This window comes from Saccostrea cucullata, unplaced genomic scaffold (assembly GCF_032062105.1).
Source record: "Saccostrea cucullata isolate Sc308-1 unplaced genomic scaffold, CSIRO_AGI_Scuc_v1 ctg14, whole genome shotgun sequence".
NCBI lineage: Eukaryota > Metazoa > Mollusca > Bivalvia > Ostreida > Ostreidae > Saccostrea > Saccostrea cuccullata.
Window position 1 is genome coordinate 165197 of NW_026941090.1, and position 17420 is coordinate 182616.

The following is a 17420-nucleotide window of genomic DNA, read 5'->3' on the forward strand; positions in this document are numbered from 1 at the left end:
GTACATCACGTACAATCAACATCATCCTATATGTTACCTGGTAGCTTTTATCTGTCCTCAGATGAAGAACTTCCAGTATTTTTTTTACGCGTTGATCATGCTGCAGACAGAGTGACAAGTGATACAGAGATATGATATTATAACATTGAAATGTGTTATCTTTTGAGTGTTGTCTACAGATTGAAATGTGTTATCTTTTGAGCAGAGAAAGGATCTCCATAAACCATAATTAAAGAGTTGAATGAACGAGTGGAATCAATGTTACTCTAGATCTGGATTGTGGACAGTATAACATTATTGCACTAATATTTGATACGTGTGGTGTAAAATGATCATTTGTGTTTTAAGAATTATATCGTTTATTAGCGAAAAAACCATAATTAAAGAGTTGTAAACAATCAAAACGCTAACGTCTGATTTCAATATAACTTGGAATCAATGTTAGTGCATCGGTTTTTGATTTATGAACGGTGTTGCCATCGTTACTAAAAATAGAAATTTCTGTGAAATTCCTTTAAAACGCTACTCCTCCTACAGTTTTGGTCCGATTTCAATATAACTTAACATTATTGCACTAATATAAAAATAGAAATTTATGTAAAATACGGTTTTGTGGTGTAAAATGATCATTTGTGTTTGATGAACGGTGTTGCCATTAAAAATAGAAATTCCTTTTATACATGGTTTATATAGCTTGGCACAAATTACATAAAATAGTGCATTGGTTTTTGATTTATAACATGGCTAAAAATAGAAATTTTTTTAAAACCTGATTTCAATATAACTTGGCACACATATATACGAAAATTATCTCGGTTTTTGATTTTGATGGGTGTTGCCATGGTTACTACACATAGAAATTTCTGTGAAATTCCTTTAAAACGCTACTCCTCCTACAGTTTTGGTCTGATGGCAACATCACCATTTTCTTTGTATATTAGTTTTTTAAAACCCATTATACGAAAATTATCTCAAGGGGGATAACATCACCATTTTCTTTGGGGGGGTCTTTTGATTGAATGCTGTTTTATTTTTTTTTTTTCCATTTATAGCAAATTACTCACTTTCAAGTAACTTTTTTTTGGAAGAGCCATTTCGAACTCTTGCTTAATATATATGATCAAAAAATGTTGGATGAGCAATTCAGACATTTTAAACCACTTTAGCCAGTATTTTACCTCTAAAGTGCATCGTAAGTTTGCATAAAAATGCATCATTATTCAAATACATGGCGAGACATTGGAGTTTTTCAATAGATACTAGTTAAACATTTTACCTTTAGTTCATCCCTGCTGTCAAAAATTGCAATTCGAATTTTTTAATATCAGTCAACAATACGATGACAATGATGAATACACATGTATGTACGAATTTCTTTGCTGATATTGGTTAAAGGATGTCTGTGAAGAACTTTATTGTATTTTGTTAATCTGTAGAAAAAAAGCTAGACAATAAATGATATTATGTTATGTGCATTCGTTGCATGATACGTTAATTTTTAGCATATACATTCATGTTGTATGTATTTTGTAAAAAAAAAATATTTCTATATTCATAGATTTAATATACATGGAAAATGACGAAATAAACATTTTAATTACGTTAATTTACCAAAATTTGCATGTAGTGAACTTTATTTAAAATTCGTTGCTTGTTAAATGACTGCTTACTCGTGGATTTGACGTAACACTTGCAAAAACGACATTTTAATAGTATATAAACCGAATATTAATTTTCTGTAAAATAAAAATATTTTAATTAAAATACAGATGCTTAAAAAATAAGGAATACCATGTGCAGTTTGTATATTTTAATTATATATGCAAATGTCTTCAAACAAGCATTCGGGTCATAAGAGAGAAATTTCATTCTTTCGGGAAGGGGTGGGGGGGGGGGGCGAGACTTACAAAAATTCTTAGCTTTGTTTTACGTGGTATGTTATATTTTGGGGAAATTGTTGAGGGGGCACAAAAGTAATATAGCTTTCTCTTCTACTGTTTTGATCTCCTACTTCTAGTTAAGACTTGCTTACATAGATAAATAATATACTACAATAATTGAAATTTTATGCTTAGGCTAAACATTTGAAACAATTTTGAAGTTATAAATGTGATATTTAACAATTTTAATGTTCAGAAATTCGTGTGAGCTCGGCCTTTTACTTACATGTGGATCCTATTTATACATGTACGTGTTTGGTGTATAGCATTGTCGGATTCCGAAATAAATGTCACAATAAATAATCTGTGTTTGACCCTTCTGGTCACCGTGGTCAGTGGTTTCTTAAGGCAAAAACTGGGCAGGGAGGCTGTCGTGCAAAACTCAACAGATACAATCAATACAGAATACAAGGATTACTATTTTTTGAATTTGTGATATTCTTTTGACCTTGCTACTATGATGTAACTCACAAAAGAAAGCCATTAGTAATTATTTTCAAATGTTACGAAACATTCAACGTATATACTTTAAAGCACTTCTCATATAGCCCCCCCCCCCCTTATATATGTAGATTAGTCAGGTTTCAGGGCGTGATTTTTTTAAAGACACATACATGTACATTAATTGATACTTCTATGTTGGGTACGTTTACATACAATAATCATGCATAATGTTAAATAAAATTTGAAATCTGCATAGGTGTACTTATTTATATTTTTGTCATTCTGCTTGCATTTACTTAAATATTGATGAAACATCGTGTGGCTATATATGTGGTAGTTGTACTTTTTATATATTCTACTTTAATATGATTAATCAAGAAATTATTAATATTTTTTAAACGTATGCAAAAAGATACAAATTATCCTTGTCGTAAACAGAGGGGGAATTTGTCGGACTGCGTCAGATCTGCATATAATTAGAAATGATACTGGGAGTCCACTTAACCTGTTTAGTTATCATGCATATTTTTGAAAATTATTTATGAAAATTAGTGAAATTATCATCCACCAAAAATGCATTACTAAAGCTGTTTATAAATATTTGTCTCTCCAACTTTTTATCTTTTTTTTTTCTTTGTGGATTTAAGATTATTGAACGAATTTTTTAAATTTACTTTTTCAATAGAGTGTGAAAATTTATACAAACCGAAAGTTAGCATTCCTTCAAAGTATGAAAATATTTATGTGCACTAATGAGTAATTTTAAAAAATGTATAGCACGGTTCACATATCATTATTTTTTTTCTTTCTATTGAATTAATTTTCGTCTTCCTTGTAAGATAAAACAAAGAGGATACGTGAAGGTTATAATAAACAATTTTAAACTTTAGTCTCGACGAAATCTAATCTGCGATACGGCCCTTTTTTACCTATACAGTCACATGGTTAATGCTCAGCCAATCGCTCGTATCGCTCGCACAGCAGGTTAAATACATTAGCACATTTCAATACACACACATCATGGAATATCGAGGAATAATGTGTTGATGTAAATCAGTAGCTAGTGATCAACTCTATTAAATTGATGGAGACTATGTTTCACATAAAATTTTATTCACATGGAGTAAAATTCAAGTTTTAAACTTTTTGTTGTGGATATTTCAGTGAAAGTATAAAAACATTTTAGTGTGAGTGCTCTGAAACACGGCTATTGGGGCACCTGTTGTACAAGATGATGGAAACACAACCTGTCAGTCTTCACATGAACAATCCGGCGAACGGGGTTTGTATATCTTTTTTAGCTTCAGCATTATATGTCATGTTTTATTTGTCCCTATATTATTTGGACACTGTCCAAAACCTAGTTATTTGCTGTTGTAATATATAATATTAGGAGAATATAGGTTGTTGTTTGAGAATCTCGTTGGGTTATTTCGATTTGTGTCAGCTGGGTTCAAAATGATTATTTGAGTGAATCTACATTTGTAAATAGTAATCAATAAACAATGTTCAGATAGTTTTTCAACTTCTGCTACCCTTCGCCACCTTGTCAAATATTTTGGTCAGAAATGTGTACCATCTTGACCCGGAAGTGACCTTCACTTTGGATATTACGCTCATGCGCACATCGACATTTCTGACGTCACATTCAATTCTGCATGTTCACAGGTTTTATGGCAAATGGTGTCCGCTTCCTGTTGAAGGAATATTCTAGTCATTACATCATATCTAGGAACTCTTTTTTCGACATTTACCAATTATTCTCAAGGTTCCAGCACATCTATCACCCAAAATGACATGATAAGTCTACCAAAACAGTTTTCACGTCGTCGCACGTGCGGTGGGAACATGGTCGCCATATCTTGGAAATCTGCTTTGTTTACTTGTATCTGAAACAAAAAATAATGTGATAATCGTTTAACTTCTGGGTGAGAAATAAAGAAGGAATTAACTTCAAAGGAAAGGATTGTGCGAAATGCAACTGAAACAGTATTTCACAGACGGTTTAGTGCAGATTGCCATTGTTCTTAGTTTGTTGCGTATTGATCTCAATAGTTACTTGAACACCAGTTATGTGAACTATCCGGAAGTTCAAGAGCTAATTCTTGGACAGACAGCTGTGTATACACAGACAAATTTTCATAGAAGTAGTTTTGAAAACCATTATTCAGGTTATGACCATTTGAAAACTTTAGAAAATGAAGCATCTATTCTACAGGATCTCCGTTCATTAAGTCGTTTTGCTAGTCATCAAGTTGCAAGACAACAAGGAATAACCACATTTCTTGTTGGAATTTCTAATGGAGGAGGTCATCTTTTGACAAATTCTCAAGAAACGCAATCTGCGAATGTGGAAAATAATGACAGTGCGTCTGCAACAACAGAACAGTCATCTGAAAATGCACAAGAGGAGGACAATGCAGTGTCTCAAGAAAATGAAGAAGTTGTTCTAGTTCAAGTGAATGCAGAAAACCCTTTAGCAGTAGATCCTTCTTTTGAGGTGAAAGTGTACATCAGTTCATGAATTGTGTTGTCATTCATAGCATACAATGTAGATTCTCTTAGATTATTTTCTCCCAATTATTCTTACCATGCTCAGATTATCAGATGTATTTAAACACATTGAAAGTGTTATGCTGCAGAATATGCCAGATGTATCATTAGAATCAGTTTCTAATTGTCATATTTGCATTGTGGGGATTTTGTACTTCGATCTTGGTTGAAGCAAAGTTTTACCTTCCGACAGTCTGACTGTCTGTGTTAGTGGTTTTCTTAAGCTGTTGGCCTGTTGCATTTATTCCTCTTGTTTTTGATGACCTATTCATAGTTATGTATTCTTAAATGAATATTGATATATAGGATATGTTTGAAATGCCAGTACTGTAATAAAAGTTGAACTCCCCCCCCCCCAATTTTCTTCTCTGAAATGATCTGTAGTTCAACTAATGTATTGTGTTATACATTTTCGGGTAAATATTGCCTTGATCTTGACTTTGTTGCTGTGGATAGTTTGTTTAGAATTTATGCAAACTTCACACCCTGTCAGTAGGTATATACATGTAAATGGAGCATTTTGAGCTTTCTCATTTCTTCTAAGAAATTTTCCTTATACATGTACAAAATTCTGGCAAGTATTCCTTATATTTGACCTCTTTAAATGTATATATCTGTCTTTATATTTCTGACTATAACCATGATAACCTTATTTTATAATAGTTAGCATAGACAATTAACTGGAAATTGTTAGGAATCATGAATGAGCAGTGATTTTCTCTTTTCCAGTATTTGAAAAGGTTGAGTTATTGTGCAATAATGACAAGTATTGCATTTGATTGGTTTTAAAGAGATTTTTAAAAAAAATAAATACAAGAAGTGAAGTATTTTTAACTTCATTTTAACCAGATAACATGTGGAATAGGTTTATTTGTCTTACTTTCTGCTATAGCTTGGAAAGACTGCTTCAGTAGTCAGTACTATTAAAAAATATTCAAATTGTTGTAAAGCTTTCAAAAACATTAAAACAGGCAGAACAACATTGGATAATGTGTGGAAACAATTTTAATAAATGTTATGTGTAAGAATATTTTGGCAAGTACAATCATGATTGCAGAAGTAAAAGTAACAGATATCATAAGACTTTTAAAGTCACTTTAATAAATGTAACAATGTATAAAAAGATAACAAACTTTTCCTGTAGTAAAAATAATGTTCAAAAGCTTAATACTTAAAAAGGTAATTTTAAAGTTTAGAAGTTGTGTTTCTTAGAGATAATCGTTTTGAGGAAGTGTCATGGGTGTAGCTTTATTCTATTTTTATGGCGTGGTTGTTGATGGGATTTCCTAGAATGTGGGGGAATTGTCAAGGAAAATAAGACTAGTTTATGTCTTCAGTCATGAGTCATATGATCCTTAATTATATAGTTGTAGTCAGATTATTAGATATATAAGATAAATAGTTTGTCTGTTACAAAATCTTCTCCATATCACTGTAAAGTTAAATTAAATATTTTTCTTTACGCACTAAAGCAAAATTAATTAATATATCAAGTGTCCATTTTGTTGGGTATGAGTATAAAAAAATTATCTACCCAAAAAATGAAAAAAATTAAGAATTTATGTATTAAAATTTTGTGTGTTAGACTGTTAGTGTATTTAGGAGTGAAAATAAATAAATTGTGCATCAGTAGGCTTAAGAATGAATTGTTACCAGGTAATTATTTACTGTTAATACCAATTCAAATTTTGCTTGTAAAAACCAACAGTATGGTGACTTTTTTATCGACTGTTTTCAACTGGCACATGTGTTTAAATATATTGTCAGAATTTTTTTAGTGTAAAATTCCATCTGCTTCATTTATTTCTTCTCCTAGTTCATTGTTATCCCTTTATGCTCATTTTGCTGTCAGTAAAGCACAGTATTACAGTTTATTAATAAGTTCATAGATAGGGTTCATGGATATTATAAAAAGGTTTCGAATACTAAATCTGTAAAACATAGTATATCTTGAAAGTTAGTGGTAGATTGATTATATATATGTGGGAATATTTTCATAACAGTACCATATAAAAAGATGAATTTCTGAAATTTATTAATCTTCATTTATAAGGTTAATGAATATAGATTTGATCACAGCAACCTTACTAACTGTTAAGAATGATAGAAAATGTTTCTGACATCTTAATTTTCATATTTGACTTGAGATATCCCAAACCCAAGCAAAATAATGTATCTGATATGTATCTGATATATTTCAGTCAACAAATTACAATACACTGGAATGTCAGTATTATCAGGACAGCCGTAGTAATCAGCTAGTTATGCATGTTTTTATACCCCCCGCAAACGAAGTTTAGGGGGGGGTATATTGGAATCACCATAGACGAGATTTTGTCCGGACCATTACTCAGAAACTATTGGAAGGATTTGTCTGAAAATTTGTACAAATATTATTCACCATATGAAGTTGTGCACCTGATATTTTCATCTTGATTCGATTATTATTTTGAATTTTACAGGTGTTTTTTCATTTTTATTTTGTGATTTTGTCCAGACTGTTTCTCAGAAACCATTGCAAGGATTTATCTTAAAATTTGTACACTTATTATTCACCATATGAAGGTGTGCAATTGGAATTTTCAACTCTTTTTGTTCATTTTTTTGCATTTTACAGGTTTTATTTTTTATTTTAATTGACTTGTTCATTTTGGGCTCATGTATAAGGTTTGAGACATAGAATCTAGAATATCTGTACAAAAATACTACAGCTTAAAACTACTCATATAAACTTAAAAAAAAAACATCATCAAGTGCTAAAAACAGTTTTTACATTGCACAGAAGATAATGTAATTTCATTTGTCTCTTGGGAATAATGACTGGACATGCATCCAGTTTAAGATAAATTAATGAGTTTGGTGTGGAAAGTTGAACATTAAGGCATCTCATTATCAACCATGTGTAATCTCCTGGGAATCAGGCACAAGAATTAAAGATCTCTCTTCTCTTATTCTCTTAATTGTAATTTATTGTCTGTCAAAGCACTTCATTACTGGATGACCAGCTCTTTATTATTTTGTATAATATGATTTTTTTTTTCAACAATCAGTTTGCAGAGTGACATAACACATAATTGCAATATATTTTTTTAATGCAGAAATAAAAAAATTAAATAAAAAAAATAATGTTACAATGGAATTACAATGTATTAGTATTGATGTTTCATTTGGTTGCACCTTTGTTTCATTCATTAAGAAACATGATGAGCAATTATATTTCACTGCAAATTTTTGTAAGTAAATTGTGAACACCTCTAGATCCATAAAGTATTTTTGAATTGGCACATTCTCTGAAAAACCCAGCGGGGGGTATTCGTCCCTATTGGACAGTTCTAGTTTGAGCTGGCAAAGTTTCTATTTAATAAACATGCTAGAATGATAATACAGTAAAACTTCTTTAGTTCGAGTTATTCAGCAAATTCCGTATACAGATATAACAAATTATGGATATAGTGAAGTAATTTTGTGTGATTTTGTTATAACCAGGTTTTACTGTAGTAATTTTCCATTTTCTAAAATGACTGGAGGAATTACTTCACTAATTCCTGCCAATATTGGCATGACTATCTTCTTAAACCAAGATAAATATGGTACTTGTAAAGGAAAAGTTGAACATGTTGAAAAAGACTAGCTAAAAATGTTATTTTTAAATTTGCATTTTTCCTGATATAATTTGATTTATAAGATATTTAAACTCTGCATGGATATTTTTTGAGATTATTCAGTTTCACTCTTAGACTAAATGTTAGCAGAGTGCACCTATGGAATGAGAATGTATTTATGTATTCTTTATGATTTTGTCAGGGGTAAGAAATATTGTCAGCAGTAACAGAATTGAAATGCTACAGAAATATACAATTATTTGACCTTGGTCATAACAATAGCAAATAATCAGAAAAAGTGGATTAAATTATGTAAGAGGAACTCCAGAGGGTTTCTTAAAGGTCTTGGAGATTAGGATCAAAATCCTACAAGCCTGTAATTAGAATTACAATGTGAAGTCTCTGTAATTAATGGTGATGGGCATTGCCTGGAACAGTTTTCTCAAGTGCAATTTATTACTTTGATGTTGAAGGAGGGGGGTGTAGATTTGTTTGACTTTCACTGCATAAAATTTAAAATTCCTCCTGCTCTATATTTTTTACAAGAATTTATACATTAACATGCTATATGTTAGGACCAGTATTTATGTATTCTCTTTATTCCTGATCATATGAATTTTTATTTCTGTTTATTCTGAAATCTGAATTCTTTGTATTTAAAAATTTATAGGTATGTGTATGTATTTTTAATATCTTTTCCCTTAATAGACAGTTTATTTGGATGGTTAATATCACTCTATGCTGAAAGGAAATCTATAATTGACAAAGAAGGAACATTCCCAGGTTGTTAAATTTTGGATATCCCACTGTCAAAGTTGTTCAGTTGTGAAGTATTCTGAATACAGCAGAAAATCACCTAAGGGAATAGTCACTTGAGCTCCTCATTAATGTGCAAGTTGAATCTTGTCATCATGTGTAATATTCTGAATGGATGTACAGCCATTTAAAAAAAAAAAAAAAAAAAAAAAGTACTGTGTGCAGAGCACAGGTTTTGAATATTTTATTTACATGAGCACATTGAGAATTGTTCTGTGCGGGTTGTATGGCGGTAGCAGCCGAGATCAATAGAGTTAAGCGCTAGGAGTTGTTTTTTAGGTCAAACTGTTGTTGCCAGAACTTGGATTTTTTTATTCTCTTGGTATGAAGGAGGTCAGTGGTTTGCTTGTGTTGTATTACATATTGGATAATAATGTGATGAGCTTGATCAGTCAAGCTAGACCGATTTACCTATGGTTTAACTGAACTAGTTCACTGCAGTAGAAGGAGCCAATTTAATACACTACAATAGTTACACACAAACCTTCATTTACAGGTATAATCCGTGGGTTGGTGCCGCAGGCATTTGAAATAGAAAATTGACATTCATTAAATTGTTGTTTGTTAGTTTAGACTTTGATGGATGGGATGGAATACAGTGAATAATATTGCTCTTTGTGATCAACTATTGAAAACAAGAAAGGGTCTTTTTTAACATTGCCATGCTAAAACTTTACTGATCTCTAAATGCTATTTAAATTTTTGGACACAAATTGTTCAGTTTGTGTTTTATGATCCACTTTCCTATGATTCTTATATATATTTCTTTCCATACCTAAGTTGAGCTGGGTCAAAAAAAAAAACACCTGAATGCCTCGAAGTACCTTGTGAATATTGAATAAACCTGCTGTAGTTCAAAGCTTTCATGACTAAAAATAAAGCAAGCCCTGTACTCTGATAAGGAGACTTGAATCGTCAGGATTTTTATCTCCTGGGTTTTTCTGTTGCATAATTCCTGTAATCTAAAATGACATTAAATACAGTTTTGTGTCAGTTGATACAAGTATGTCATAAACAGAGCCTTGTGTTGTTATATAATTGGTATGCACCAAGGCACACATGAAAATATATATTAAATGTGTACATTGTTATAGGTTTATCATATAAACTTAATTTATATCACACATATTTCATAAATGTGACATTGAAATGTTTATGTAAACAATATGTCTGGAAGTTCTATATTTGTATTGAAGAAACATGCATGAAATGCTTCAAGTATTTTAAGAAAAATGTTTCAGGTATCCATGGAGAAATTAAAATTTTATTGAATTGTGTTTTGCAGGATTTGGACCTGATCGACGTACTATGGCGCCAAGACATAGATCTGGGGGTGGGGAAGGAGATGTTCGACGTAAATCTCCGAAGAGAACTCGAGCGAGAACGAGAAATTGAGCTACAAAAGGAAAGACAGAAAGTGAGTTCAGATTGTGTACTAGACACATATTGGAATAAATAAATGTATAGAAACTGGTAAAGCCTCTTGATGAAATAATTCAGAGTTGCATTAAAAAATGTAAACCATATTTAAATGTACATTCAAGTAAAGTATTGAAATTTTGTGTAATACAGCAAAAAGATAGAGAACTATTGCAAGCCAAACTAGAAGAGCAGCGAAGACGCAGAGAACAGCAATGGATGGCGGAGAATTTTATGAGGGATGGAGAAACAGGTCAGACACATTAACAAAACAAAATTAAGATACAGAAAAATGTATGGATTAAATTCATAAGTCAAAACAATTCGTTCTAATTCAAATTTGCAAACATTGCGATAAGAGTTGCTTTTATTATATATTAGAGAAAAGTTTTTCAAAATGACTATTGTTTCATACAGGTGAATGGGTGCCACTCAATGGGAGAAGAACATCTCAGCCCATGAGTTCCCCTTCCATGGTTCCCCCAAACATGTCTCCTCAAGTATCCAATGTGCCCCCTCCCAATGTTACAAATATTCAACAGAATAACCCCCACAGTATGAATCAGACAAACCAGTTTCAGGTGAGGAGATTCTGAGATTTTGAAATTTTCTTACAAATGCATTTGTGCAGATTAATTAGTTTGTATTTTGTTATTTGTTGCAAGAACTTTTGCTTCCTTTACAAATTTTCAATGCTCTTTTATTCGATTTTCAGAATTACCAATCTTATGAAACTGGAATGCCGGTGATGAGCAACCCAATGCAGCCACATCTAAATGTGCTGGAGAATGACTATCACATTCCCACCTCTAACCAGAGTTACCAGCATCAGCTGGCCTCCCCCTCCCATCAGCCATCCCCCTCACATATCACGTCCCCCCTACATCACATGTCCCCAGACCAGAACCACTTACAGAATTACAGTTACAATCAAACTCAACAACAGGTATACTTCATTGAAAATATTCCAGTTTTTCAGTAATATTGTAAATATGAGTTAATGCAGAACCAGTTTTTAGCAATCAGTTTTAGAAATGTGTATGCATATGCCAGAAATGGTTTAAAACAAAAACAAGCAAAAGAAATAATGAAAACAACAGATGTTAATTTTTACAATTTTTTAAAACTTCATGCATGTCATATTTGATAAGTGAAAATGTATTTCAACATTCTTTAATATGTTTAATATGTTGGGCATAATTTTCCAGAGTCAGGGTAGCTATCACCCCCAGGAGAACATGACCCAAGCCCAGTACCCCCAGGCTGCCAACAGAGGCTATGGTACCAACAATTCTCTGGAGGAGACCTGGATGGACCTGGTCAACATTCTGGAGCTGCCCAGTAATGATTCTAATACCGGCATGGTGAACAATATGAGTACCAGTGTAGGCATGATGCCCCCACAGAATCATTCCAATGCCTTGATTCAGAACGTCACAATGCCCACTCCAATCAACAATACTGTCAACACAAACACATTTGAACCACGTAAGCAGTGTTGTATGCTACAATTTATGGCAAAAATTATGAAATATTAAATATATAAGTCATTTCTGTATTCAAAAACAAAGTTTATTTTCTGAACACTTATCTTTTCTTAGAAGAATAATCTAGAATGCACATGATATGCCTTTTTCTTCGATGGTATAACTTCTAAAATTTTATTAATATGCATACATTGATTTTTAGAAACGAGAAACAATTTCACATCTGCTCCCCCTAGCGAGGGCTGTTCATCTCCATTGGAATGGGACCCTGCCAACATGCTGTTTAACAACAACAGTGCTGGTGCTGAACAGAATTCTAACCTGACCACCCAAGTGGATGACATCCTCTCCAACATCATTGATGAAGGACTGGATGACCTCAATATTACAGAGATGGCCATTGAAGAGGGTAAGTTTGGCCCATGAGATCAAGGGGAAATAAAGCAGTCAAAAGTTGCAGTTTTTGCAAGCTTTACATTGAAAAGTTTTGTTTGAAATTATGAAATTAAAACTTGATATTTTTCAGACCTTATTTATGTAGAGACAAAACATTAAGAAATAGAAAAGGGAAGTGCTGTTCATAATTACTTGTGCAGTAATGAAATATTTTTCTTTGATAGGTCTGGGCTCCATGCAGATGCTTGATGATGCAAGCAGTGAGTCAGGAATTTCTATGGGCAGCTCTGGAGGCTCTCCTTCTCAAGTAAGTCTCTTAAAAATCTTTTCTGCATTCAGCTGTGGGGCATTCATTTCTATATCTGATAACCGAGAATTTTAAGATTTTGTCGGATATTCTTTGTTTTAATTGTTTATGATAAAAAGTAAACTAAATCAGTGTTTACAGTGTCTTCTACTTTTATTTCCAGGACCAGTTTAGTGAGGGAGCCATGTCCCCCTATGATGGAATGGAAGGTGGGGCAAGAGGTGGTGGAGATTTTGGTGATGGCACCCCAGACTTTGGAAAGAGACCAAGGAAGTTTAGTTTCAATGGCGGATTTAACTACAATGAGAATGGAGGAGAATCTGCCCAGTCCAACTATTCCTCATCTTCAAACGACACAGATTATCACTACCGTCCATCCAGTGCAAATCATATCAGACATAACCATTCTTACCCACTGCAGCCAGGCCAGGAACCTCGCGAATACAAAAAATACACCATCTCGGACAAGCCTAAACAAAAGGGGCCTCATTGTAGGGACAAAAAGAGACTTGAAGATCTCAAGGTCCCCTTAACAATGGATGAGATCGTGGACTCTCCCGTTGAAGAGTTTAATGAAATGCTTACTCGTCACAAGCTGTCCGAGTCCCAGCTTCAGTTGATCAGAGACATTAGACGACGAGGCAAAAACAAAGTGGCTGCGCAGAACTGCAGAAAAAGGAAAATGGATGTGATCGTCACTTTGGAGGATGAAATGACCCAACTGAAGGAATCTCGTGAAAGACTTATGGCAGAAAGGCAGATGATTGACAAGCAAACACGAGACATGAAGGACAAATACAGTGCCCTATATAGAGAAATATTCCTATCTCTACGGGACGAACATGGCCGACCCTACGACCCTGCTTTATTTTCTCTCCAGCAATCCAGTGATGGAAATGTTTTCCTTGTGCCTAAAAATGTTACATCTGAGGAGCAAATGGAAATGAACAAGAAGATCAAAGAAGAGCGAGACAAAGATTCACATTAGAGGACCAGCACTCTGTGTTGGGTGTTGAAATCCACTGAATGCACTTGATCTTTAGTTGAGATAATTTGCACTTTTTCCTTTTTTGGAAACTGAGAATTTTATTCTTTCAAAATCTGTGATGAAATTAAGTGCTAGAAAACCTTTACTCAGGAACAAAGAAAGTTTTCTAAAATTCTTCATAATTTATGAAAGTTTTTTTCTGTTTGTAATGAAAATTGAGATGGCCAATGCCTTTAAATTTTGGCGTACAAATCTCTTTAGGGTGTAAGGTTTGAGTAGTTGAAACCAACAATTGAGTCCCGGTGGTGTACAACCAAAGAGTAAAATATTGGAAACAAGCAAATTAGAGATTAAAATTAATATCCTATGAGTATTGTGCTAAAGCAGTCCGAGATGTTCAGACAATTTGCCAATAGGGTATTTAAAGTTGAGAACAGAAGGTTTTCAGCACGTAAAACAGGAAATCAAGGTAGCTTTTGTTCAAAGTGTATGACAATTGTGTCATAGAAGTGCTGCCAATTTAGTTATCGGTTAAAGTCCTACAAGTACATGTACATTTCAACAACAATAAGTACCAGGTCAAAGGGGAAATTCATTACGACTTTAAATTATCTTTTTTGGATCGGTCTTTTGTTACGTATAGTACGGATCTGTTGTTTTAAATGCTTATTAGATTCAAGCACTCCTATATGCTTTGTTATGTTTGATTATTATATAACAGATATTCATCATCAAAGAGTTATTAGATTTGAAAGATTTCGAATTTGTCATGCACAAATGGAGATCAGCGTAACTTATCATTTTTTGTAGAACATATTTGGCATAATAGGTTTGTTTTTACTGCCATAGGAAAATATTGTATAACCTAGAGGCTTCCACTGACTTTCCTCTCTTTCTCTCTGTTCTTTATATAAAAAAATTTTTTACTTTTAGACTATTTAATCACTGCATGTGAAGAGTAAACAGGCCAGGAATTGGTCCATATCCTTAAGAAATAGAAATGAAGTCTGACTAAGTATTTACATCATACCAAGTTCGAATCTATGGGTTTTAAAGAGAAATTGCAATTTATTTTTTTTTGTATTGATTAATTGCTTGTATCACAAAGTGATGTGATAAAGAAAATTTATTTCTGTTTTTCATGTGTGTATACTGATGTTATCTCTAAGTTATGGAACATTGTCAAGTTCTCATGCTTGCTGTTTGTTTTTTTGTCTCTCATACTTTGTATGCATATCATTTGGAACCCTTCATTAGTTTGCATTGTTTGTAAAACATTCATGATTTATAACATTCTTTACCCTGATTTATACTAGGATACTGAGAATTGTGTGTTATGTTCCAGGGTCTGGCTTTGTATATTATTATATTGTTGTTATACACTACCCCCTTGTGTCTTTTTACTTTGACGGAAATCAGAGTTTTACCACCTTTTACAGGTGGTTGGATCATTAAAAGTGCTCTCTATTGATGTCCAAGCCTCTGATGCTTACAACTATTTATAATTAAAGATAAAAGTGCAGTGTTCAAAACACTGTTTCAAATGTTATGTAACCTAGTTATTTTCCCAAAGAAGTTTTTTTTTCCAAACTGTTGCAATTGAAGATTTGTTTTTGTTTTAAATTTGTGAATATCAACTATTAGTAAGCAGAGTATGCATCAAAGTTTTTGTTGGATTAAAAAGTCATACATTAAAATCAAATATTGTGTAACGCGCAAGTTTTAAATCTTTATAACGATGGAATGTCTTTCTGCATTTAAGTGTAATATTCACAGCATTCTTCTGTTTTTGTTTTCCTGTGTGATTGTTAATGAGTATAAAATTGATATCGTCTCACAAGTTACGGTTGTTTATAGCTGTATTCATCTGAATAAAAGTATTCATCTGAATAAAGTATATTTTCTGTACAAATCTCTTATGACTCCTGTTTTCAAGTTGGAATTGTGATACCATTTATCGTATTGGAATAAACTGATGTACAGATGTACAAAATACAGAAACCAGAGTTTGGTAATTGGAGAGATTGAAAACAGAAGTTTTCATCCTACTGAGGTTTACAAGACAAATTAAAAAAACGTTCAGTTACTGACAAAACTTTTTAGCATCTTTCCTGAGTTTTCCCCCATGAACTGGTTGAAATGAGTAGATGTAATAGAGGGTCTAAATACATGTACATGTATGTATTTTTAAAGGAAAAACTTCTTGGAGAATTTTAAATGTTTGTATTTGGCATACTTTGAAGATGAATGGATCAATGTAAATTTTTTGCACTTGGATTTCACAAACAGAAAATTGTTGTCTCTTAATTAGTTTGTCCCAAATTTTATCCTTGCATGGCCAAGATGTTCTGAATTAAAACACAGTGACAAACATTGTACAAAGAAAATTGATACAAAAATTACAAAACATAAATTCCATTTTTTTTTCGTCTAAAATTGTTTTAGAAGAGGTGAATCCATATATATAGACATTAAAAGATTTGCACACAGAATTGGCCACTGTAGGATTTCAGGTTTTCAAATTGTTATTGAATGACTCAATTATTAATGGAGGATTTTTGTGTTATATCTGTATCACATTCTTAGTCATGATACTTTCCTTCATTTTTTTAAACTCATTTGGTTTATAAGAAAAATTAATGCTTCACACCAATATTCTCCAAATTTACAGTTCTTAAAAAGCTTTCAGATGTTCATGTAGTACCACTTTCCATTTTGTTGGTCTTTATTTATGTCAGTGCCTGTAAAGCACTTTCTAAAATTTCAATCTCAATAAATTGCTAAGGCACAAAAATGATAGTTCTATAGTTTGATTTTTATGGCCCCTTTCAACTTGTAAATCCACATATGCAATTAGTGATGAATCTGATCTAGCTTATCTACAGAGTTTACCTTGATCCCTGTAGAATTCAGAAAAGAGGAACTTTAATCCAGTCCCAATTAAAAGATTATTTTTAAATCTCCCTCATCAAGATACTATTTTTAATTTTAACTCTCAAGAAAAGAAGAATTAATTGAAAGCTCATAGATATATAGAAAGACCAAAAAAATAGAAGAACTATAAATCATAATGAGAAAATTTCCATTATCAATCCTTTAATTGTACCAAACATTTTAAAAACTGTTTCATTACGTGTGTAGCAGAAAGGACAAATAAACGACTGGGCTGGGAATTAAACCTAAGACTCTTGTATCACTAGTCAGTTGCTACCTGACCCGAACTATTACATGTACATGTATGTGAAGTATGTGTACAAAGAGGGATAACTCTATCACACAATAGCACAACTGCTGATCGTCTCCTGGTTAGCCCACTTGTAGACAAAGGCCTGTTCACTTCTCTCTATTAAAAGAGAATAGATTGTCTCCATGCTTGAATCAATCCAAGTTACTTTAGGAATAATTGTCACATGTTTTGGAATCATGACAATGATCAATGGATTGGCTTGCATGATAATTTGCATATAT

At 32.6% G+C, this 17420-nt stretch overlaps 1 protein-coding gene across 2 annotated transcripts; it reads left to right on the forward strand.

The window, feature by feature from the left end:
* The first annotated feature begins 3373 nt into the window (after nucleotides 1–3373).
* On the forward strand, nucleotides 3374–15457 carry LOC134257147 (endoplasmic reticulum membrane sensor NFE2L1-like). 2 transcript variants are annotated; one of them, XM_062739789.1, is made up of 9 exons: nucleotides 3374–3666; nucleotides 10641–10772; nucleotides 10928–11027; nucleotides 11192–11355; nucleotides 11490–11720; nucleotides 11983–12262; nucleotides 12464–12670; nucleotides 12882–12964; nucleotides 13128–15457. In XM_062739789.1, exons 1-9 carry the CDS (start codon nucleotides 3616–3618, stop codon nucleotides 13950–13952), a joined length of 2073 nt encoding a protein of 690 aa, XP_062595773.1. In that variant the 5' UTR covers nucleotides 3374–3615; the 3' UTR covers nucleotides 13953–15457. The 2 variants fall into 2 exon arrangements, with proteins under 2 accessions (XP_062595773.1, XP_062595772.1); XM_062739788.1 differs by lacking the exon at nucleotides 3374–3666 and adding an exon at nucleotides 4302–4884.
* Nucleotides 15458–17420: the final 1963 nt, after the last annotated feature.